We start from the raw sequence: 25,561 nt of genomic DNA on the forward strand, positions 1-25,561 counted from the left end.
GATTCTTTCACGTTGGTCGGTGAAAAAGGCTAAAATTTTATCTTCCCAGATAATGGTTGTCACTTAATTTGAAGAATTTTACCAGGACGCATTAAATTTGTTCTTTAAGAGGGTTGCCACAAGAATGCATGCACTTCTTTAAACTTACGAGTTCAACAATAATAGTGTAAACTTTTGTAACGTTTGATAAATTTTTAGTTCATCGCGTGACCGAGGTGTGATGATCAAAAAGGCAAAAACATGACAAGATTTAACATGAATTCGCTGTTTTTTGCTGAGGTAGTGATAGTAAAAACATATACTTTATACATAGTTCATTTACACTATATGGCTTTAATAATTTAAGAGACTTTGCACATTATAATACGTTATAATGTGCAAAGTCTCTTAAATTATTAAAGCCATTTTTGCCAACTATATTCAGACAACATGTTAGTTTTACAATCTTTATTGCATACATCTTCAGCTGGTATTCTACTTCTTTCATGCTAGAGAATCTTTCATTTTCTGAACATTGTTGGTTCTCCGTAAGTTTTTGTAGTAGCCATGAGCCTTCTGGTTTTTGTCATGTTCTGCCAATTTCAGAGTATTATCATTATTCATTTCTCTAGGATCGATTGGTTACTGGTTAGAATACGATACGATAGAACGGAAAAACTTTACCTGTACTTTAACTATAAGAATTTAGTTAACAATAAGATTAGATGGTAACAACAAAATACACTTACAAATACATATGCACAACGCTGAAATTTTGCTATGGCTTGAAATCAGTTTATGTTATTACTCCATTAATATGTTATAATTTCCACATTCTGGCCATCACACAACTAAAATTCCAAAACAAATCTTTTCACAAATTTGTACATGAACGATTATACGAAGGGAGCCCATCTCAACTTGGTGCACTTGTGAACTCCACGCGAGACATTACACGCGAGAGAAGGGAAATATGAAGAATTAGCAAAAAAGTACCCCCAAATGTGTTTTGTCTCTTGTGTGTTTGATTACTGCCCAAAGTTTGGTAAGTTGTTTTATAATATTTTATCATAGTACTTTTCATGGCTCGTTACATTTATAAAATTCATCTTGCTTTCAAGATATTTCAACGGAATAATTAACGGTTTGGACTTAGTCATGTTGCCAAAATGCTCCCTTTGTGGTAAAGTTGTATACCCGGTAGAACAATTGAAATGTCTTGATCAGGTTCGTATGGGATACTTTCATGTTCGCTGTTACATCTGCTGCAAAATTAATCTATTTACGACGTATCTCTTTCGAGGTTATTTTTTCATTGCAAATTTAACGGTTAGGTCTGGCACAAGAAATGCTTTAAATGTGTCGTGTGTGGAATGACTTTGACAATGAAAAACTATAAAGGATATAATAAGAAGCCATACTGTGGAGCGTAAGTATAATATTTAATTACTTTACATTTAAATCAGTTTATGACATATTTTCAGTCAAGAATGTCTTTCCAATTCAAAGCATTGTTTGTCATTGATTTAAACTAATGATATCAACAAGTTGGAGCTGTGCTTATGTGTCCTATAAAATTTTGTTTTATGTCTGTCTGTTGTCTTGTCATTTTTGATTTGCAAATGATTTCATGGAATCGATCGAACAATAAAATTTAGCCGCGCAGGCTCTGGAGTCAACAATAGCAATAATGAAATATGCTTTTGTATCAGACTTCCTTCATGGCTGACATAAAAATCGACAATAGGTAACCATGGTCGATTTAAAAGTTACCTATCAATAACTGGAAATTACTACGATAAAAAAATTATTATCTATGGTATCATTTAAAGTAGTTTAGCATTCCTTATCCCTTGGTTTCAAGGGAAAAACCAAATTGTAGTTGACAAAGAAACTATGTTTGTGAACTGCGAAGTATAATATTTGCTCATACTTACGTCTGTTGTAATATCAAATTACTTTTAATTTATCGCGTGACTCTTACTGATATGACAAACAAGCTCGCTGATGAATAACTAATGAGGAAATATTTATATAGTAAAGTTAGGTTTTGAGTTTGTATTCATCATTTGCATCTTCTCCTTTTTAAATGCCATTTTTCAGAACCATTGTCAATTATTCATACTTGGATTAATTTAAGCTCAAGTATATGCATAATTGATAAGGATTATAACAAGATGACATTTAATCAAACGCGAAAAGTTCAAAATAATTCGCACTTTGAAAGCTTAGTGCTCGCGTACCCATAGGCCAAATTTCCTAAAACTTTGTTAGCCTGAGCAATATGTACCATATTTTATTCCAATGTGTTTAATTACTTTTTAGCTGTATCATTATTGTGCGCAAGCTATTTCAAAAGTGCTATTTAGCAACACAATTCTCACTCTAAAAATGGTTATTATTTTCGAAACTTTTAATGTTAGATGAGCCGTTGGAAGTCTTACTGCCTGTTTCCACAAAAGGTTCTTGCAGATCTTGCGCACTTATGACTTTTGCAATGATTTCCTAGTTGTTCAGGTTTTTTTTTGATACACCCCGTAGATAAATTATGTGCAAAACGAATGAAATGAAATAAAACGAGCATTATTGAAGAATGGTGAACGCTTGCAGCTTGTCTGCCAATATACTAAACTTTTTTTCCATGTTGGCATGTGTTTGTTACGTACACTTTTTTCAAAATTTATTGCTTAGTGAAGCCATGGAGCTTTCTGCCTCTCTAATTCTCCCCAACTCCTCGGTACTTTGAACAATAGAACAGTCGAAAGACTAGAAACTTGAAAGTACTGTGGCAGTTATTTGCATGCAGCTTTGCGCCCAAACGAGTCGAGAGTCACGAGACCTCAGAGTTTGTATGTAATACAAAGTATGCAGAAATCACTAACGAAAATCCAAAGGAAATCTAAACGATTGCAAATTGGTATTTCGCCAGACATGTTGGGACTTGGTGTTAGTGAACAATAACATTTGAATAGACTGCTCTCTCTCTCCTCTATATATATTGTAGAAAAGTGAAAGTATCTCCGGATTTTTTAAAAATTATTTTATTGAGCTTTCGACTCGGTGCTTCGAGCCTTCTTCAGAATAATATTGGAAGTTATTAACAATTGTTTTTAATTTGCAGACGTTTAGAACGTCTAATTGTATTAATTCATGGATTGAGATGATTGAATGATTTGGAATGCGTTGTTATGGGAATTTATATTCGCAACTTGGTTCAGTAAAGCCAACGACAAAACAGACATATTGACATACCCATCATATATTTACAACTAAAGAAAAGGGACAGAAGAACTACAAACAACACCAAGACTACAAAAACACACTAATAATACCAACACCAATCCTAATCATAATACACCCGAACCAAAACAACGCATTCCACACTATCCAATCATCTTAATCCTTCCCTTAATCTAATTAGACGCTCTAAACGTGTACAAATGAAAAGCAATTGTAAATAGATGATAACTTCCTATATTCTGAAGAGGGCTCGAAAAACAGAATCGAAAGCTTAATAAATCATTTATAAACAGTCCTGAGAAACTCTTATTATTGATCATAGATATGCCTGGATTACATATCTCCAAGCTTATATATTATATATACATATATATTGCAAATAATGCAAAATGTTCAAGTATAAGTATTTGTTTTTGTACAGACATTATCCTTCTACGAAGTTCACAGTTGTTTCTGATACACCCGAAAACTTACGTTTGGCTAAACAGTCAAAGCATCAAAGTCAAGTACGTACGCGTTGAAAAAATTAGCTACAAATAGCTGTATGGTCATTTTACTCAACTAACAATTCACCCACTTGGTTATTCTCATTTTCTACAACATTCCATCCAACATTTATGGCACCGAACAAAGATGATTATTACTAACATAGAGAGAACGTATATCATTAAAAGCTCTGTTTCTTTCAGTGCTTTCCTAAGTTCATTTTTTGCGGAAAGGGACCAGATGCAAGAATAAGTTTGCAGAAAATGATAAAAGAAGTGAAGTGATTGATCATGTTATGCCCTTAACGTGTCATGTATGTTAAAACAAAGGCAATGTCAGACTCCATTGACTTCAAAAACGGGAAATGGACGTTTATATTTTAACTTTTGTTGATTCAAAAAATATAATCAAAATATGAATAAGTACCTTAATTGTGCCACACTTTAAAAGTTATTGATTCTACATGTATCTAGTGTAATCACTATCAAATTGTTAGGTTGAGTATCACAAGAAGTTTACAGAAGAAAAAGGACATCACACAGCAGTTGCCGATGATCCTGAAACAGAGAGATTAAAGAAGGTTACAAAACAGGCCAGCCAGGTTCAATATACGGCAGAAACAAGGCAAACCGCAAAGGCAAAGCACATTGAAGAAGAAGGTTTGTTGTTTTGAGATTTTGAACCAAGTGTTTTGAAGAATGGATTGGATGTTGTGCAACGTGCCATGTAAACTGTCGCGAATTTTAGCATAGTGCGGCTGAAAAGTTATTTACAAAATTTAAACTCATTTTATGGTTCCAGTATTTTCCAACATGTAAGTCTTACCTAACACATATTCAAATGGTTTACTTTTAACAATGTTTATCTTCACCATTTACTTTGAGAGGATGAAATATTGAGACAAAAGAAGAGAAGAATTCTTTTCAAATGGCTAAGACCTTGAATATTTTATTTTGATTGCAGATTTCCAATCAACCACTCTGTTTTTAAGAAAGACGACTTATATTTGACATTATGTTCTTTATTGTTAGAACCATACCGAACCGAGATTTTACAAGGGAACCACTTCACATCCGATGATAATTTTGCACCAGTTAATGTTATAATACCAGTTTCGGTAGAATCCATTCCTCTACCCAAACAGGTGAGTTGTCATTTTTTTCGTAGAAGCACTATCGCTAATGCACATTTAATGTAGAACACAAATTTTTATAAAAATAGACATGTTTGGACATCTCATGATGCCATCCTCAGTTTGAGTAAATAATTACATAAATAATAATAAAAAACATTAACAAAACTAACCCTGACCTCAATGTTCAAGTTTTTAAATTCAACACAATATTTAGTTTGTAACACGCTCCCCATTTATTTGTCTCAATTCCTTATTATTGTTACAATTTTCCGTATTTATATATTTATGTTACTGTATCATATTATACTTTTATATAAACTTTGTATTATTTATGTAACTATCACTAATACTGAAGATGGCATTATGAGATGTCGAAACATGTCTATTTTTAAGAAATTTGTGGTCTACATTAAATAAGTTGTCATTATAATATTCCTAATAATAACGTTGATATCACGTGATTTACGTTTGTTTTTATTTTCTTAACTGAAGTTCATCTGTTATAAGCTGGTTTCTTGGAAATTTCTGGAACGTTTTTACCAGTTATTATATTATATTCAACATATTTATATATTATATTCGACATATCAAATCTGTGAAAACAATAAAGATCATAACAAAAATGAAAAAAAATCCATTTTTTTAAAAGTACATAATACATAAAATCATTCAGGTGAGAGTATCTGCAATCAAGATTTATAGACTAGTTTTGGTGTAGCAAATTTTTATAATGTATTTTTGAAAATATTCGGTGTTCATAAACTTTCTGCATTCTTCTTAAAGGAAATAAGATACATGGCAATTTACGACTATGATAAAGCCGAAGACGATGAGATAACTCTGTGTGAAGGTGACATGATCACAAATGGAGAAATTGTTGCGGAAGGATGGATGCTTGGTACAAACATGCGAACAGGCGAATATGGGATGTTGCCTTCAAACTACGTCGAACAAATATAACATAAAAGATGAAACAAATGATTTTATGTAGAAGTAGTTTAATAAATGGATATGCAGCTTCAATTAATTATTCAAAACAGTCTTTTTATTGTCATGGTTAATAATTTTAATCGACAGTAAATTCGTTAGACAATAAAACTCCCCGTCAAAGCAATCAATTGCCCCAATGGGATTCATGCTTGTGAAAACTATTATTAAAACATTTAAATATTTGATTTCTATCAGTTTGTTTTTTTTTTGTGCACACGAAGATAATTGCTTCTTTAACATATCACTGATGTAACAAACAAATGTCATAACCCGGGTTACGCAAATCACGTGAACCGTGTTTTGGTATCCGCGTGATATTTTCCGCCGACCACCCGTTTCTTTTTTAGATGGTCACATGACTTATATGAAAAGTTCGTATTCATTTTATATAGATCGTTATGCAAGGCATCTCCAACAACTTTTAAAATTCGGTAAAAATGAGGTTAGAAAGCGGAAAAAAGAGTGTATCTCTTTTTCGATCAGAAGAAATGACATTAGCACAGTTATTTCTACAATCTGAGGCGGCATACGCGTGTGTTAGCGCTTTGGGAGAGCTAGTAAGTCTTGGACATTGTGTTTATCTTGTGTTTCCCGGTATATAAGAATTTGTTATTTCTATCTTACTTTTAACCACTTTGTTGTATTTCCCAAATAGGGTTTGGTTCAATTTAAGGATGTAAGTAAGAAAGATGTAATTTTCTTTAGCTTTGCTTTAAATTAATATGAGTAACATTGTCAGATTTGAATACAAATGCTTAAATGTGAGTGTTATTCTATTTCAAGTATTTCTACATCTATGATCTATCTGTGTTAAACAGAATATTTGTGTTCTTAGGAAAAAACGGTTTGCCATTTCTTAAATTTTTGATTATTCTTTTGCCATTCCTGGCAATATGTAGTCCATCTATTAGAAAATATTTGCATTGACAAATTGGAAATTGAGAACAAGTATATTTATTATTCAAGTTGAATCCTGATGTGAATGCTTTTCAAAGGAAGTTTGTCAATGAAGTGCGAAGATGTGATGAAATGGAACGTAAACTAAGTCAGTGTAGCTATTATTTTGTTTATTTTGCTCAAAGAGTTACATGTTTACTGTATTTTTATTTGTACTGTATCAGTAGTTGGAAATCTTTACACTGAGCAGAGACTTTATTGACATCAGTATGTTTTTGTCACTATTAAACTTAGCTTTAAGCCCCTTACAGGCAATTAAATTTTTATGTGGAAAATTTTTTTGTTCCTCCCACATCACCTTGATACATTTGTTTGACTTCTCATGTTATCTTAAACCATACTGATAAAAAATTAGTCTTGTGGTAAATATTTCTAGGACAGTTGCATTTGCTCAGAAGCTGACATGCTAGCTTTTGAACAAATGCATTCGTTGTAAAGTTTGCCCAAGTTTCTCATACAGACGAGCAAAAAACATTAGTTACATAAAAATTAGTCATAGAAAAATTATGTTGTCTGTAAGGGGCGTTAGTTGTGGCATATTTCCCACAAATTATGCATATAAGTCTGATACACTGAACATTGGAAGTTAGTTGATGTTTATTTTGAATATAAGTGATGTCGAATGCAATCCTATTTAGTTATTTTCATATATTTCTCATAAAACTATAAAATGGCTTGTTAATTACATTTGTTGTTAATATGGACAACATGTTGTTAAGATGGAAAACATTTTCATGTTTTTAATTTTGATCAAGAATTGGATGATTTTGTTTCCATCTTTATAGGATTTCTGCAAAAGGAAATACTTAAGGCTGGCATTGACATTGGAACATCTCATGGAAGTCCTTCTGCCCCTCATCCTCGGGAAATGATTGACCTTGAGGTATTTAAATTACTACCGTACTGAGGATAAGGTTTCAAAATTTTTATTTTCAACCAGTGGTGGATCTGGGCATGTTTTAAATTTGATATATGTCACAATTGGAATCCTGTAGCATATTTTTTAGCAAAATTTTGCATGTAGAAATGATTGTGAAGTCTTTCAAATTTCAAAATTATCCATTGAAGTGTATTCTGACTTCAAAATCATTTAAAATTCTGTGTAAATTTGTAACTGTTGAGATGTCTTGATTGTTCTGTGTTTTTGTTTTTATATGACATGATTTGCTACCCAATCTTGCTCTTAGTTATTTTGTCAAAATGGCCTCCTTAACTGATTTGAAAAATTAAAACCAGTTACAGTCTTAATTATTTTTTAAGAAAGTGAAGATGTTTACAAAGGTTTTCCTCTGATAACTATGATACATTAATCATCTTTCTTTGGGAAATTCTTTTTTTTACTAATTCATCTTTTTCCTTTTTCCATTTTTATTAATGTTGTGTTTGTATCTTTAATTGAAGGCACAATTTGAACAGCTTGAAAATGAAATGAAAGATAGCAATGTGAATTTTGAAGCTATGAAGAAAGGCTTATTGGAACTTACTGAGCTCAAACATATTTTAAAAAAGACGCAAGTGTTCTTTGAAGAGGTCAGTTCATCAAGGGTATCTTTAAGATGGTCTTTCATAGTTTGCGCTTGTTGTCAAGTTATTTACACAATTTAAAACAAATCACACGTTTCAATGGATGTCTTGTATGGAGAAGAAGACACCATTTTTACATATCTCTGAGGGTTTTTGTAAATTTCTCGTGGGCAATTAGTGATTGATTACATATTCTATTGTGTGTGTGCCGCCATGTTGGCATGTAGGCTGAGCATCATCTCTATGAACCACAGCATGAAGGAAGAACTGATGACTTAGCCAACTTGCTGGATGAACATCAAGAACAGCCTGGATCTCAACTTGGGTTGGTATTGACATGTTAACCTGTCTTTATAGGGTTTAATTATGGTACATGTTGTTTAAGCCACACATACGTAGCAAGGTTTTAAGAAATTTTGATGATGCGTAAGTAAACGCTTAGCTTTCAAAATATGGATTTTGAATTTTTGTTTTTAGTGCTATCTTGGTATAATCTTGATCAATTACGTATGCGTAAATTTGAGCTTAAATTAATCCAAAGTGGATTATTGATAAACTTGTTAAGAAAATGGCAATGAAAAAAGGAAATACGCAAAATAATCCCCAATTTGGTTGCCTAGCGTTCGTGCACGGTTTGGACACGTTCAATTTCCCTGAAGTTTGTACGCTTGACAACATGTACCATATTTTAGCCGTATGTATGTTCAAATTGCTTTATACGTAGCATTGTCATTTTCGTCCGCAATCTACTTCAAAAGTGCTTCTTGTTAACACAATTCTCACTCAAAAAGAGGTTATTATTTGCAAAAATTACACTGTCAAAGGTTTTTGTAGATTTTGCGCGCTGATAATTTTAACGACGTTTTATACACCCAGGACGTATGTATAGCTATGTAGCTAATTCAACAACATACGTTACGTAAGTAAATTGCAGATACGTGTGGTGAATTTAAAATCGTAATGTTATGGCTCCTAAGCAATCGGTTTGCTAAATTTTGCTGCATACGTACGTATTTAACAAGCTTTGAGCATCAAACTTTTGCGTGTTCCCTGTCACAAACAATTCATACTAAAATGACATGAATTTCGTCCATTGTGCGTGTTTTTACGGTGCAAATTTTTTTTGGAAAATTTAGGTACTGCTTAGTATGTTTACATCGTTTCTGCTAGATACGGCTCATAACAAAAAAAGTCAGATTAAATGAAGACATTTACTGCGATAGGAGTATAATGTCACTGGTTTCAAAAGGGTTTCTAAAAGCCTAGAATTCTCATTTGAACATTTTTTTGATAAGTCATGATCAACGATAATACATACAATAACCTAAACGAACATATACACTAAATCATTGTTATAACTGTCGTTTGACACCTCAAACATTCGTTATTTTAGGAATTCATATTTATTTGTGTTAAGCTCTTTTTTCATTTTAGCTTTGTGTGTGGCGTAATTGATCGGGAACGAGTGCCTGCATTTGAACGACTGTTGTGGAGAGCCTGTCGTGGAAACGTCTTCTTTAAACAAGCTGAAATGGAGGATCCAATGGAGGATCCCGTCACTGGTTTTTTCATCCATAAATGTGTATTCATCGTTTTTTTCCAAGGAGAACAGCTAAAAAGTAGAGTGAAAAAGATCTGCGATGGGTAATAGCAATTTACGTAGTTATTAAAACCTTTGCAGTCAAAGCTACATATACATACGTAGATATATTGCTACCAAAAGTTTACTACCATGCAAGCATTACTAGTTTCTTATAAAGCTCTAAAAGATCACATCATCTCCAAAAATACCTACGTAAACACCAAAAACGTCATACTTACAACAAGTTCTTGATATGTATGAAGTGGAATATATGAAGTAATTATGAAAATACGCAGTATACTGCTAAATTTGTTGCAAAATCGAACTGCGATTTTCGGAAAAATAATTGTAGGAACCAACTATTTTCAATTAGCTAACTAATAATTTAAGAGCTAACACTATACGTTAAAACCTCTTTAACGATAATTTCAAAAGACTAAATATTTGTGAAGCTCAGATGCTAGTACGTATCAACCATTACTAACTACTGCGCTTTGTAGGGATTTTTCAGATGAGAAAAAAGGATCATTTTGACAAAATGCGCGAGCGATGAAGCATTTGTCTATTACGTTTTTCGTCTGTTAGGGAAAAATGTGTATCTTTTTTGTGGTCAAAATACATTAACACCTACATTCGTCTATCTGTTGTGTAGGTTTCGTGCAACAATGTACCCATGTCCTGATACAACTCAAGAGAGACGTGAGATGGCGCTGGGAGTAATAACGAGAATTGAGGATCTTCAAACGGTAGTTGGTGTTTTTTAGTATGATTGCGTACTTAAGATGTTGGTAATGTTCGATTTGTTATTCGACAATAGTCTTTCATCTTTTCTATATGTAAATCATGATATACATACTTATATAGCAATTAGTCAAAATGAATTTATGTCTTTAACTTTTTGTTACAGGTTCTGAATGAGACTGAAGAGCATCGTTGTCGGTTGCTCAGTACTGTTGCAAAAAGCATTAATAACTGGTTTATTAAAGTAAGTACGTGCTGACTGACCATTGATGTGTCGTTAATAACAACGCCACGCCAGCAATACCGGAAACAGAGGCAACCTTGCCCTTGCATGTATTTGAATAGGTGACCAAGTTTCTTAGAAAATCTGCTTTCAAAAATCAATGTAGATACCTTTATGTATGTCAGTAATCGGTGCTAATCATGTTCATAAATTCAGTTATATCTTCCCAGATTTCTTTACATTGGCTGATTACTTGTCATGCTGGATTAATATACTCACTGATTAAGGGAACTCACACTACACTGTTTCAACCACTTGGTTCCTACTAAAAGAAATTAACAAAACAATATGTTGTATTTTATACTTTAATTTTGAATTTACTTTCCAATGCAGTTAATTGAAATCTTATTTTATACACACAATACATACATACATACATACATACATACATACACATAGACATGTATTTGAAATGTTTTTGATTATTGACAGGTGCGCAAGATTAAAGCCATTTACCACACAATGAATATGTTTAATCTTGATGTCACTCACAAGTGTCTTATTGCTGAATGCTGGTGTCCAGTATCGGACCTCGATCAAATACAAGATGCTCTCAGACGTGGAACGGTTTGTATAGCTAACGCTTTTATATCTGTGCCATGTTGTTTTTACAATACTAAATGGTACGTTTGTAATTGTGATTAGATAAATTCTTGCTAATACGTACATCTGTTTGATGTAGATAGTCGGACTTACTTCACTAAGTTACATCATTTGATCTTAATATATTCTGATATAAATATGAAATAATTATATCTTTAGGAAGAAAGTGGTGCTTCCGTTCCTTCGATTCTTAACCGTATGACAACGAAAGAAGATCCCCCAACTTTTAATCGTAACAACAAGTTTACTGAAGGCTTTCAAAATTTGGTCGATGCTTACGGTATTGCCAACTACCAGGAAGTAAACCCAGGTATATGATGTTTGATGATTATTTATTGAAATAAAGATACCCACATTCATTGCTATGTGATGGTAGAAAATTTTACAAAGATTTTTACATCGTCATTGTCTCATTGCTGTAAATTACTTTGTCACCATGGATTTTTCCTTAGTGATTTGAACTTATGTAAAAGTACACTATTTTCTCCTCAGTGACTTGAACTTTTGTAAAAGTACACTATTTTCTCCTCAGTGATTTGCACTTATGTAAAAGTACACTATTTTCTCCTCAGTGATTTGCACTTATGTAAAAGTACACTATTTTCTCCTCAGTGATTTGCACTTATGTAAAAGTACACTATTTTCTCCTCAGTGATTTGAACTTATGTAAAAGTACACTATTTTCCAACAAAAGCACGTAGATTTTTCTATGCATCAATGAGGCTTTCTTCTTTCGAATCAAACCGGACGAATTTCACATGAACAAACTCATTCACGTCTGTTGCAACACATTTGAATGAACAAAAAGTTCGTCGAGAACGAAGAAACAACAAAAAAATCCAAGTTAGACACGTTGCGCGGTGAACTCAATGTTTATGAATTCTTCTAAAGTTTTACCACTACGCACAACAAAGTTCAAACGTTCATCTCTTTGAATTATTTTAGATTTTGAACCCATTATTGACTTTGCTCAAGCGGTCAAAAATGAGATTTTTACAATCTGGTCTCTCACGTTTCGAGATTAATTTTTCTGATTATTTTTATGTTACATGAACAAGACTATGCCAACATTCTTATACATGAAAACATTTTGGAGGAATTTTAATAAAATGAAGTTTTCCGATCATTTTAAAACTATCTAACTTTTTTGATACGTCTTTTATATTTATGTACAATGTGAATTGTGTTGTCAACGGTGGAAATAAACATTAGACGATAATTTTCGTCTCATGTTCTATTTCATTTGTTCATCCATGAAGAGATTAACGTCCTAGCTTTAGCACATATAGATATAGCCCCCAGGCCTTTTCTATTCCCCTTTGCTTATTTACATTAACTGCTAGCGGTGATGTCTTTGATTTTACAGCTCTTTTTACCATCATCACATTTCCATTTCTCTTCGCTGTCATGTTTGGTGACTGTGGTCATGGCCTGATATTATTTGTCTTCGCTTTATGGATGGTATTGAATGAAAAGAAGCTGGCTATCACTAAACCTGGCGGTGAGGTATGTAGCTATTTAGTATGTCATACATAATGTACGTATGTACCTTTTCATTAGAATTGAATACATCTAGCATTGATTCTGAATATGACTGTAGTTACGTAGGGGTGTGAGATGCATATGTCATAAGATATTGGCGTTCGAATATGTCTTACGTATCAATGACAGGAGTGTGTGTGTAGTTGGGTTGTGTATGTATGTCACGTGTGTGTGCTATTTTTCGGTGGTGAGGTATGTCTTACGTATGTATGTCACGTGTGTGTATTGCTACGTAGGTGATGAGTTATTTCTCACTTATGCATGTCCCGTGTGTGTTGTTGGAGCGTGAGGTATGTCTTACTTATGCATGTCACGTGTGTATGTTGTTGGGTGGTGAGCTATGAACTCTATTAAAGGACTGAAACGATAACCCCAATACAAAAGCCATATCATAAAATAAAGCCATTGTGGCGGCTTTAGAGTGATTTTCTGTCGGTATAAAAAACGCGTGTTATATGCGTGGATTGTCACGAATATAGAAAGCACATCCTACATGTTTTCAATGTTGTATGAGTTTTACATTTTAAAAACTTTGAATATGTCGTGTTTTTAAGCATTACGATTATTATATAAAGGAATTTTAATGATACTGCTTAAAAATAAGCCGTGACAAATGGTATACAGCAATGAGCAGTCAGTTGAAGTTGTTGACGATTATTGCTTTTAGTTGATAAAATGTTCACATGACTCGAGAACTTTAGTTTTTTGTCAAAAGGCATATATTTTCTGACATATAACATACTAAATAGATCAAAATTATTCTACAAGTCAGATATACGTAAAAAGGACATTTCATTGTTTGTTTTTTCATCAAGTTCGTCGTGGACAATGAGAAAAACAATGATTTGAAAATATTTTTCTACGGCTTTGCTTTTTCTCCGAATTTGTCTTGTTTGATTCGGAACTTTCCCATTCATCAAACAATGTCAAAAAATTACATGTTCTTAAAAAGCTGTCAGCAATATTTTCCTTCTGTTGAAACGAACAAAAGAACATAAGTTCTGTTAAAATGTTTCATTGTTTTTCATACGAAAAATTAACCAGGCCGAGCGTTTGTGTTGTATCCAGGAGCCTGGATCATACCCACAAAATCGCGTAAAGGCCTGGATCATACCTACCCAGTGAAGTATAATATCAACTGGAACGATAACTTCGCCAGCATGATGGCAGCTTCCATTAGTCAAATTTGCAGAATGTCAAAAAAATCGGCCAAAACTTATAGTATTTCTGAAAAACGTTCCAGCCAAGACAAAAATTACGAAAAGTCTGCGCGTTTTTTGTTGCTTTTTCTGCGTTTTTGAAAGTTTCAGGCATATCTAAACGCTCAAAGCACCAAAATATTGTAGTTCCATGTCAAATACACAATCCTGCCAAGTTTCGTAAAAATGGAGTAATTTAATTTGCCAAATAGAAAAATGTGTTTTTGACAGTTTTTCTCATGCCACGAAAATACACACCTGCATATATATATAGAGCTCAGTATCATAAAGAAAAGTGAAAGACCCTCGCAAAAAGATTTCAAAAAAACAACATTTTATCCATTTAAATGTGTAAAAATCAAGTTTAATATTCAAACACCTAACACCCTATTCTTGTGCTGTCCGTGTAAAGCATTTAAAGAAAGTAAAGAAATTACACACATTGCATATAACAACCGATAAGCTTGGCATAGTGTAAAATAATTGTCCACGATTCTTGCCGATCTCTCGAAATATCTTCTTGAGTCGTATTAACAAATATTTTTTCACTATTTTCGACCGCCAACAAGCTAAAACAACCGTCGGTCGCCAAGAAAACATGCATTATTATAAGGTGGCTTCAAACAATCATGGGAAAAACTATAGGATTTATCGTTCCAGTTGTTATTACAATTCACTGTACCTACAAAACCGCGTAAGGGCCTGGATCATACAGTACCGCTCGCGTATTTGTTAACATAATTTTGCGTATGATACGCGTATCATACGCGTATCGTTCTCGTATCATACGCGTATCTTTCTCGTATCATACGCGTATCATTCTCGTATCATACGCGTATCATTCTCGTATCTTACGCGTATCCTTCTCGTATCATACGCGTATCCTTCTCGTATCATACGCGTATCATTCTCGTATCATACGCGTATCGTTCTCGTATCATACGCATGTCTTTCTCGTGTCATACCCGTATTACTTTCTTAATATTCTCGTATATGGTTTTAATATAGTTTGATTTCATCTATGTACACAAATATAAGTATAAAGTTTTCGAAAACTTTGCATATCTACTTAATTATGAATGCAATGCTATGTTGTTTATGTCTTTTCGTTTGATGTTCATATCTATAACGCGGACTCCCGCTATGATGAAGAAAAACTTCAGCATCTAAAGGATTAAGTTTAGGACATGAAAGCAACAACACTATCACAAATCGAGAGACAAGTTTATATTATAGAAGAATTTATTGAAAACTTATTGGTGTGGAAAAGACCCAATTACAAAAATTATAAGTGCATTATACTAAAATAGTTTACTTACAATATTTTTTATTGAAATGTTTGTTTCTAATATAAGAATCAATCGTTTGAACACACCGAGCCCAAATTTTCGTTACTTTAACCTGAGTATCAGGATAATATTTAAATACACACTCTTTTGAGATTCATTCGAAGTTGCGTGTGCTAGAAACATAACAAACGACACACTAACAATTGCTTTGTAGCGCAAGATGACATAAAAAAGTGTCAGTATACACTTAAGATATTTTATTCACGAAATAGTTTAAAAGCACGATATAGCAAAAGAATTTTTTAATAGATGATCTTATATATACATGTATATGTAATGCATTAATAAATTTTGAGTTGCTTTTGCAACGAGCTGCGATTGTCTCACGTCGTATCTAAGTATACATATGACTCATCAATGACATAGCTGAAAGTTTGTGACACATTCTTATATAAAAACGGAAACTCATTTTGATAACTTCATCATTTTTTGACATCTCTTCATCTATGAAAGTATAATGCTCCATGGTAAGGACTCTTTTATTTCCTCCACACCGTCGGGGCGAGAAAACGTTTCTTCGTTTTTTCGAATCTCTGACAACGGCTGAAATAGTCTGTCTGCTTACAGGACAACTGCTCGATGCTAATTCGCGGCTAATTTCAGTGTATTTCTGTGTATTTCAGTGCACATCCATATAAGCATGTTATTAATAAACGTATATTCTATTCGTTTGAATCGAATCGTATTTTAATAGAAGGCACGTTTCGTCGTGATATAATAAACGCCTTAAATAAAACATTAAAGTCGATAGGAAAATATTACACAGATTTCTGAAAGTACATAAAACATTAGCTTTAAATGTTGACCAAAATTTATCCTGAAAAAATAGTGAAATAACATAGAATTCCATACCAGGTATACTACGTACGCAATATCAAAAAAAACCCAACGAAATCGTTAACAATTTGAAAGCAAAATTGCTGCTCATTACGATGAGCAAAGTTCTATCAAGTATCACAGCGTTTCATCCTCGTATCATACGTACGCTTATCGTTCACGCATTATACTCTCATCATACGCGTATCCTTCTCGTATCATACGCGTATCGTTCTCGTATCATACGCGTATCGTTCTCGTATCATACGCGTATCCTTTTCGTATCATACGCGTATCGTTCTCGTATCATACGCGTATCCTTTTCGTATGATACGCGTATCGTTCTCGTATGATACGCGTATGTTTTTCGTATGATACGCGTATCATACGCGTAGCGTATGTTAACAAATACGCGAGCGGTAGGGTACCTAAAAAGGCATCAGTGTTTGCTTCCAATATGGCGGCGAAGTTAGCCTTCCAGTTACTTATGGAGTTCACTGGTTAAGGGGTATGTCTTTATCTATGTCACATGTGAGTGTTGGTGGGTTGTGAGTTATGTCTTGCGTATGTATATCACGTGTGTGTTGGTGGGTTGTGAGTTATGTCTTGCGTATGTATATCACGTGTGTGTTGGTGGGTTGTGAGGTATGTCTTACCTATGCATATCACGTGTGTGTTGTTGGGTGGTGAGATATGTCTTACCTATGCATATCACGTGTGTGTTGTTGGGTGGTGAGGTATGCCTTGCGTATACATATCACGTGTGTGTGTTGGGTGGCGACTGGTGAGATTTGTCTTATGCATGTCATGCACTATTCTCACGTTCTTGGATCGAGCCATCCAAACACGGGAACCATTTAGTAATTGTTTATTCATGTTGTGCTCTTAGCGGGTGGCATTCGTACTCCATTGGTATTATCTCATTGTGCTCATTGTATTGTCAATTACTTTAATACGTTTATATTTTAGATATTTGAAACCGTGTTCTCTGGTCGCTATATTTTGCTGTTGATGGGTGCATTTGCCATTTATACGGGATTAATTTACAACGATTGTTTCTCCAAATCCTTCGACATTTTTGGCAGCGCGTGGCATATTGACAAATCACACGTGTAAGCATATGCCCATTTGCTGCGCAGTATGTTTGTTCGTACTTTATCAGTTGATAAATTTTATTTTACAACAACACCTTGAGAGCGCGCAAATGACTCGTAAATGATCATATTCCACGGGTTTTATCTCCTATATATCCATGACTAAACATTGTTTAAAAGATCCATTGTGTAAAAGAACAGAAAAATTTTATTTCTGTCCATTAACATAGTATGGAAAACCTGCAAACTAAAACGACGTCGATAATCATTGTAAGGGCCGTATAAAGATTGATATTTGGGGAGGGGGGTGGGTTGGCGAGGTTGCATTTAATGTTTGTTTGAAAGATAAAGCATAAACTTGTACATGTCCTGATTTTAATTACAAGCTAACTATTTCTTTTTCTAGTTTCAATCCAACATATCCCATGCTGCCCCCCAATTACACCGACTATTACCGTGGAGTCCCATATTACTTTGGAATTGACCCGGTATGTCTTTAATTTCTACTACGATTTGGCGTCCCTTGCCGTATTGGCTTTTTTGAAGTGGGTAAATGTGTTTTGCTGAGGTTTGCCTTGATCCAACTTTCCTAGGCATATAGATTTATTGTTAGTTGTTTATTGACGTATCTGCACCTGCTTCTGTAAATAGCAGGCATTGAACTTGTTCATTTGACTTAACACTACTTTACTTTGAACCTTCCACATGTTTGCTTCCAATAATTGTGTTATTGTAAGATTGTGTCTCACAAGGTAAATTAGTTAATTATTGGATTTTTGTTACCTGTTTTACTTTATCTTAAGATATGGCAAGTTGCTGAAAACAAAATAAGTTTTACGAACTCGTTGAAGATGAAGATGTCCGTAATTCTAGGCGTCTCACACATGTTGTTTGGAATCTGTCTTAGTTGTGCCAACTACAAGTATGTGGATTAGTGGAATAGGCTGCACTTCTTACTAATGAAAATTAATTTGCACGTCAGTTGTACGTAGTATTCAAGGAACTGTCTTCTGTTGTTACTTTAGTGGGAATTTGTGCAAGTAAAATTTTATTGTTTTGTTTTGAAAAATATTTGCTCGGCCCACTTAATTTAATGGCATTTTTGCATCTCGCTCTTTTAAAATTGACTCTAATATCGAATATGAACAAGAATTCTCAGTGAGGCCAACTGTACATACGTATACTATTATTATACACGATGTTAAAGGCTGGTGTTCATATTTTCTACAGGCATTTTCAGCAAAGAATCAATGTTTACGCTCTCTTCATTCCTCAGGTAAGCATGTCTCTATGACTGCCATTACAAAGATAAATTTACGTGATTATATTTGTTTCCTATAGGAAGTATTCTTTTAAAATACATTTCCCTTCATTACTTAGCTGTATATGATATCTGTTCTCATTTTGTACCAGGTTCTTTTCCTGCTCAGCGTATTTGGTTATCTGATATTTCTTATATTTTACAAGTGGATATTTTTCAACTCTGGATCTAAGAATGTGAGTACGTCTTTTGAATGAAATTCGATTGGTAAATTTCACCCCATTACTATAATCCTGGTAATGATTGCGGTATATTGTCAATATGTACCATTTTAATTTGTCGCTCATAAGACCACACATGACCTGACAAATATCAGGAGAAGCATTTTGGTTGCACGGAAGATGAACACCTTAATTAAGTTTCATTTGTTCGGAGGGAGGACACTTAATTTTGTTGTTCAATATTTAGTTTATTTCGATCTTGTTTTTTGTTCTCTTTCTTTTGATATTGTAAAACTTTCTAGGGTTCGTGCAATATATCGCAGTCGTTAGTTATAATTAACTCTTCCATTCTTCACAACACATGGTACATGTATTGTTGACTTCAAAAATGCTTCTATACATTCTTTAGGCCCCTAGTTTACTGATAATTTTAATCAACATGTTCCTAAAAATAAGCAGTCCAACTGCACCTGAAGATCGGCTGTTTGCTGCCCAGGTATGTTGATGGATTATATATTGTTAACTCATTAAGGTCAGCATACGCGTTTAAAGTTATTGTCCTTTTCCAGTACTTAATCAGTAGTTAAAATAATTTACCTGTTTTTACGTAAACATTTTGTCTACAGACCGTTGCTTTATTACATAGTGTGTTATAGCACTTTGTTACATAGTGTGTATTATCAATTTGTTATTGCTTTAGTTACACAGTATGTTACACCACTTTGTTACATCATCATCATCATCATCATCATCAGCCGTTCACGCCACTGCTGGCAGATGGCCTCCACAACTTCTTCCACTCGATTCGGTCTTTAGCTCTCCTCATCCAGGTCTTTCCAGTTTCCTCTTCTTTCCAGTTTCCTATTATAAATTGCTTATTGCTATAGTTACACAGTATGTTACACCACTTTGTTACATAGTGTGTAAATTATCAATTGCTTATTGCTTTAGTTACACAGTATGTTACACCACTTTGTTACATAGTGTGTAAATTATCAATTGATTATTGCTTTAGTTACACAGTATGTTACACCACTTTGTTACATAGTGTGTAAATTATCAATTGATTGTTGCTTTAACTTATGAATTTCTAGAATTTATTCTTTTATTATTTGCTCATTTTTACAGCCAGTAGTCGAAAAATTGTGCGCAATCATTGCTATTTTGTGTATTCCTTGGATGTTGTTGTCAAAGCCACTTTACCTGTGGTTCACACGTCACAATATTCGTCGTCAGGTATTTAAGTCGCACATTTGTTTATTACTTATGTTTTGCCGCGAGCTCATATTTAAAGTTGTAGTTTTTTTCAAGATTTCCTTTTAACCTTGTTTCTGATATTTTGTCTGTTTGTATTTATCCACAAGTAAGCGATAAAAATCGAGCCAAGTTTAAAAATAGAATTAATTTCTTTATAACTCAAAAGGTAAATTAAACATATAAGAGTTTTTGTAAATGTTGCTATTAATTCAATCACAAATTTAATCTTTTTAAAGAGTTATGTTCACAATTATTCAGAGAGATCCATATCTTTTCAATTATTAAATATATTCATTCCAAAATATAATTCAATATAGTCATGTCGATGCATATATTAGGAATATGAAGAACTTACCGTAATTCTTTTCATTTGCTAATTTAATGTTATTCTTAACTTAAATAATATGTAAAAGCTAAATTCAAAATAGTTGCATGTCTTATGAATTTGAGACGACTTTATTAGAGTTTAATGTATAGACCTTTTCAAGGTTATCGCAGCCATATTGCAGGGGGTGCAAAAACATTGGGCCGAGCACGCGGTCACCCATGGCGTCCATATAAATTACTAATAAATACGCAAAATTACCCTTATACATATTGGCCATTTCTTTCAAAAATATTTCTCAAACTTGTCGATTATAATAGCCGAATTATTATTTGCGATTTTTTATACATTTGAGTCCAATTTTCTAGTAATAGAAAAGCAGAAAGTTAAAGAAAACATTAGTTTTCTTTGAACAACTTGACCGTCGTTTGAGCGATGTTCTTGAGTTCGCAAATGTACGGAACTCATAAGCCAAGTCAACTTCTTCTGGCTGTTTAGTCGCCATACATTATAATAAACATACCAATGTTACTTTAGAAATAAATGGAAATACTAATAAGAGTTTACCGTAGAATAGTTCCTCGTGATACTTGTTGTAAACATGTGCGTGTGTCGCTCGGCCCAATGTTATTGCACCCCCTGCAATATGGCTGCGATAACCTTGAAAAGGTCTATACATGAAACGTTATTGTGGTGAAATTTTGACATGTGCACTAAAGATGCATGAATTAAATTATTGATAACATCATATGATCGCAGTACGAATTAAAAATTAAAATAGTTTTTGTTATGAAAATTTTAACACGCCATGATTTTTTTGAGAATGTCAAACACCAATTTTGGCATTAGAACGTCATCTTTCTCTAAGTATTATTGAAATCAAGGTATCATTGCTAAGCAGTTTCAAGATATACGCATCTTCTGAGGAAATTTACAAATTTGATATTTTTGACATCTGGTTACGCATGCGCTGTGCGTCATCGTTAAGCAAGCCTACGTGTTAAAGAATAATTTGCAAATTAAAAGCAGTAGCTTTTTCCTCCGTGTGTATCTCGTCGATCCGCCATAACTGTTTAAAAAAGGCAGATTTTAAACTCTGCATTTTGGTGTCTTGGTTTCTACATGAATATTTACGTAGGTATTTTTGAAAAGTGAAAACCGTCAGCAACTCTCTCCAGTTGATTTACATGACGGCACATATCTTTATAATTCCCATGATGGATTATCTTTCTGCGTGTATTTGAAATTCACAAGTAGTTATCTTACATCATTCTGATTCCCGGAACAAATGTATCAGATTTGTCTGAGATTGATCACAACATGATTAGCAAATCTCATTATCATTTACACACTAAACTTCACAAGTCCGTGTAGACGTGCAAGTAATATTAAAAGCCATCCATCAAGATAATGAAATTGATTGGAAAAAGGCGAGTATAAAATATATATCAACAGTTGAATTCTACCTTCTTGCTGTGTTTGATTTAACATAACCTTAGTTTAACAGAGTTTACGATTATCACATTTAGCAATGCGTCAGTTGACGCCAACAACTAGGTGCAAACATTTCGTTTTATGTCAAAAATATTTACTTTTGTGATAATTTTCACTAATGAGTAGCTAATTTTTTTGTTACGTAGTTGAGTTTTCGAATACGACTCACTCTTATAACAACCGAGCAACTCAAGTTTATATATTAATAAATAATTTACTTGTATTCAATTGTTAATTTATACTTGTTCAAATATGATTTACTGTTTGTTGTTTACGATATATAATATTAATGTGACATAAGTCACATCATTTTTTTTGTGAGGAGGTTACATGTTTGCTGATCTTCTGAAAAGTAGCGTTCTTTAAACCTGAATATGATACGACTGTACCATGACTATACCCAATAGATACCTATCTTATACTTCGTGCATATAGATAACTTAGAGAGTTTTAGTTTGGCGTTTAAGGCAAACAGCCAACCGCAAAAAGTCACGTGATCTTAGCTTTGCCGTTTGTGTTCGCAGTTCAGGTTTTAACGGCAAGAGGCCCTTCTTGCGGTAGGTGATGTTTATAATGCTTAGGCAAGCTTATACTTTTAATACAACCAAGTGACGTTTTTGGCGAAATTTTATATTTTTATGTGAGTATACAACATGCCTTTTTCATCATCAAACGTTTTACAAAACATGAAGTTTAGCTTAGGACAATGCAAATTGTAAAATACAACTGCAAAACGCCAAACTTTGATTCAATTTTTTTCCAAACGGCAAACCTTAACGGCAAGAGGGTTTTCGAAGTTTGCCGTTTTCTTTAAACGCCAAACTGGAACTCTTTTTTTCCATTGAATAACTACGAATTAACCATGCATACATCTTCACGTAGTGAAATAGTTTTAGTTGCTCTTACTGCAAGAAGGTCGAATTCTGTTCACATACTTTCACGGTTCAGTTTTTCTCTTACACATGTAGGGTTTTGTACAGGTTCCTCAAAATGACGAATCAGAAAGCGACGAGAACCAATTGGTGCAAGGTGACAGCCGTGGTGTTGCAATTAGTCACGATTCATTTCATAATGATGGAGATGGACATGTTGTTGAACATGAAGATGAAGAGGTAGCTACAATTGTCTTAACCACATCAGTCGGTTGCCATGCACACTATTGTAGACCTCCTCCTTGTCGGCTAGCTACTGCGATGCACAAATTTCTGTTGTTGAAAAATTGGACGAATTTATTTCGGTGTAATTTTTTCCATGTTATATGAGAGTTTTCGTGCAGAGAATTTTTCATCATAAGAACTTGGTTAATATGTTGCTAAATTTTAGCGCAAATTAAGAAGTTCATCCCCTCAAATACAACTCTTAAATTTTTGTCTTTTTATAGTTTGAGTTCGGCGAAATTTTCATTCACCAAGTGATCGAGACAATTGAATTTTGCCTCGGGTGTATTTCAAACACTGCTTCATATCTTCGTCTGTGGGCGTTGAGTCTTGCTCATGCAGGTATGTAGCGATATAATATTCGGGATTACCAGTTTTTTTCGAATCAAATAAGCATGATTAATTGCAACTGAAAGTCTGATTTTGTCGTAATGCCATTTGATTGTTAGTGCGTATTATTTGTCTTATTTGACCTGGAACGAAGCTTTCTTTTTTTTTCCTTCTGCTGTTTTCTAAAGGTTGGCTTTCATTCCTCTAATTTTCGGCAATGAAAAATAAGTCGTTTGAAATTTGTCGTCTGAATAATGAAACTCACTTTTCTTTCTACTCATTTTCGTACATCGTTTTTCGTTTCGTTTTTTATTGGTTTTCAAAACTTTTGCTGCTTGCTTAACGAAATTTGTTATAAAAAATGTTTCTGAGCCAATTAAAGCACGCTATTTTACCAAGTGATGCTTGCCATTTGTTAATTGTCTTTAACGGTGTAATCGGTCCAGTATTGTCGGTTTTTCTACTTTGCAGGTTGTAAATTTCATTTTTCATTGTAGAATTATCTGAGGTATTGTGGAACATGGTGTTGAGAGTTGCTTTGAAGTTCAGTGAAGTTTATGGTTTTATTATCATATTTGCTGTTTTTGCAATGTGGGCAGGTCAGTCGTAACATTTGGAATGATTTTTAAAAAGTTTAAATAGTTGGAGCAAAGTCCGTTTTTCAAGAAAGTTAAGACTCGTTTCGTATCACCGAGTTTAAAAACGCGTCATTTTGCTCTACATTCGTCAGATTGCACAAATAACGCTTGAGTGTCTCTAATGGAACGTAAATTGTAACATGATTATCATAATGTATTGCCACATGTGAGATTGTATTGTCGTGAATTTCGTTGTTCTATATTCGGTAACTATTATAATATGCAAACATAACCAAACACTTTTCTTGAGTAAAACGAGTGAACGTCTTCTATGCATCTTGTTTTACTATTGACATTTGCAATCAATACTATTAAATTCTCTCTGTAGCTATTTGAGAAGTTATAGTGGGCGCTTATTTTTGTTTTGTCTTTTTTAGCACTCACGATTGCAATTCTCCTTGTAATGGAGGGATTATCTGCCTTTCTGCATGCTCTACGTCTGCATTGGTATATTGACTATTCACGTTATGCATAGAGCAGGAAAAGTTATTTTTAGAGTAGTAGTAGTTAGTCATGAAGTATGACCTTAAATGAATGTCAATTCTTTGACCTTTTACAGCACAACGTAGCATTAAAGCGAACCAACAACAGATAATTGTAGCGGAGCTTGTTTTGCAATTTTGTTTTTCTTAGCAGTATACCAACATAACAAACAGTTTAATTTATTAGCTATAACAACTACGTACGTCGCTGTTATAGACGATTATTTGTCCGAAAAGAAAACGCGGTCTAGTTGATCACTGATTTAAGAAATAGTTTCAAACCTATAAACCGCTGTTTCAAAAAAAGAACGCATATTTTGTAATGATTACACAGTCGAACATATTATAGCAGAGACCGCTCACAGGAGGTGTCTGTAACATGAGATTTGACTGTAAATTTCGTACAAAATCTGATCTTTTTATATCAGTGGAAAATGAGCTTCAATGAATGTCGCATGAAGTTAATTTTTCATTTGTTTCAACTTTTCCCTTTTTTACTTAAAGTCATTGATGTAATGAGAGAGGAGGTCGTTTCGAATATTTTGTTGATAGAAAAAAAGGGGGGTACGATCACTACGATGATTACCAACTTTAGGCTATATTGCTATGAAACAAAGCTAATGATTATTTTCTATTATTTCAGGGTGGAATTTATGAATAAGTTTTACGATGGAAAGGGTTATCTGTTCGTTCCTTTTTCTTTCAAGTCTATCGAAATGATGGAGGATGACGAAGTGCATTAATCAGTATTTATCACATTATAATAAAATGATGTAACGATTCAGTTGAGATTTCATTCTTATTATAGTACAAAAATATACATTAAATTTTTTTTCCAATTATCGTTATTTCTAATTAAACTCAATAGGCACCACA

General features: G+C 33.5%; 2 protein-coding genes across 6 annotated transcripts; both read left to right on the plus strand.

Moving 5' to 3' along the window:
- The first annotated feature begins 1 nt into the window (after nt 1).
- On the plus strand, nt 2-6,015 carry LOC124440200 (LIM and SH3 domain protein 1-like). Its single transcript, XM_046990530.1, has 8 exons — nt 2-279; nt 612-1,024; nt 1,101-1,206; nt 1,314-1,408; nt 3,641-3,725; nt 4,202-4,364; nt 4,737-4,849; nt 5,624-6,015. The coding sequence occupies exons 3-8, from the start codon at nt 1,138-1,140 to the stop codon at nt 5,798-5,800; spliced, it is 702 nt and encodes a 233-aa protein (XP_046846486.1). The 5' UTR covers nt 2-279; nt 612-1,024; nt 1,101-1,137; the 3' UTR covers nt 5,801-6,015.
- Nucleotides 6,016-6,197: 182 nt separating this feature from the next.
- LOC124439940 (V-type proton ATPase 116 kDa subunit a1-like) lies at nt 6,198-25,561 on the plus strand. Of its 5 annotated transcripts, none has more exons than XM_046990238.1 (24): nt 6,198-6,387; nt 6,486-6,506; nt 6,797-6,875; nt 7,573-7,670; nt 8,189-8,317; nt 8,539-8,636; nt 9,746-9,955; nt 10,546-10,639; nt 10,801-10,878; nt 11,350-11,484; nt 11,680-11,830; nt 12,887-13,026; nt 17,396-17,538; nt 17,927-18,008; nt 18,324-18,442; nt 18,751-18,796; nt 18,934-19,017; nt 19,412-19,498; nt 20,131-20,238; nt 23,047-23,190; nt 23,460-23,577; nt 24,063-24,164; nt 24,581-24,650; nt 25,329-25,561. In XM_046990238.1, exons 1-24 carry the CDS (start codon nt 6,268-6,270, stop codon nt 25,426-25,428), a joined length of 2,556 nt encoding a protein of 851 aa, XP_046846194.1. In that variant the 5' UTR covers nt 6,198-6,267; the 3' UTR covers nt 25,429-25,561. The 5 variants fall into 5 exon arrangements, 4 of the variants coding, with proteins under 4 accessions (XP_046846194.1, XP_046846195.1, XP_046846196.1 ...); XM_046990239.1 differs by having other exon boundaries at nt 23,059-23,190; XM_046990240.1 differs by having other exon boundaries at nt 8,566-8,636.

This window comes from Xenia sp. Carnegie-2017, unplaced genomic scaffold, assembly GCF_021976095.1.
Source record: "Xenia sp. Carnegie-2017 unplaced genomic scaffold, XeniaSp_v1 HiC_scaffold_2, whole genome shotgun sequence".
In the NCBI taxonomy this organism is placed as follows: Eukaryota; Metazoa; Cnidaria; class Anthozoa; order Malacalcyonacea; family Xeniidae; genus Xenia; species Xenia sp. Carnegie-2017.

Bases quoted from the DNA above. Each gene is read 5' to 3' on its own strand.
- LOC124439940 (XM_046990238.1), top strand. From the start codon at position 6,268: ATGAGGTTAGAAAGCGGAAAAAAGAGTGTATCTCTTTTTCGATCAGAA. The intron at 8,637-9,745 runs GTTGGTATTGAC...TTTTCATTTTAG, and splicing joins CAGCCTGGATCTCAACTTGG to CTTTGTGTGTGGCGTAATTG. The intron at 24,651-25,328 runs GTATATTGACTA...CTATTATTTCAG, and splicing joins CATGCTCTACGTCTGCATTG to GGTGGAATTTATGAATAAGT.
- LOC124440200 (XM_046990530.1), top strand. From the start codon at position 1,138: ATGTTGCCAAAATGCTCCCTTTGTGGTAAAGTTGTATACCCGGTAGAA. The intron at 1,409-3,640 runs GTAAGTATAATA...GTTTTTGTACAG, and splicing joins AAGAAGCCATACTGTGGAGC to ACATTATCCTTCTACGAAGT. The intron at 4,365-4,736 runs GTTTGTTGTTTT...CTTTATTGTTAG, and splicing joins AAAGCACATTGAAGAAGAAG to AACCATACCGAACCGAGATT.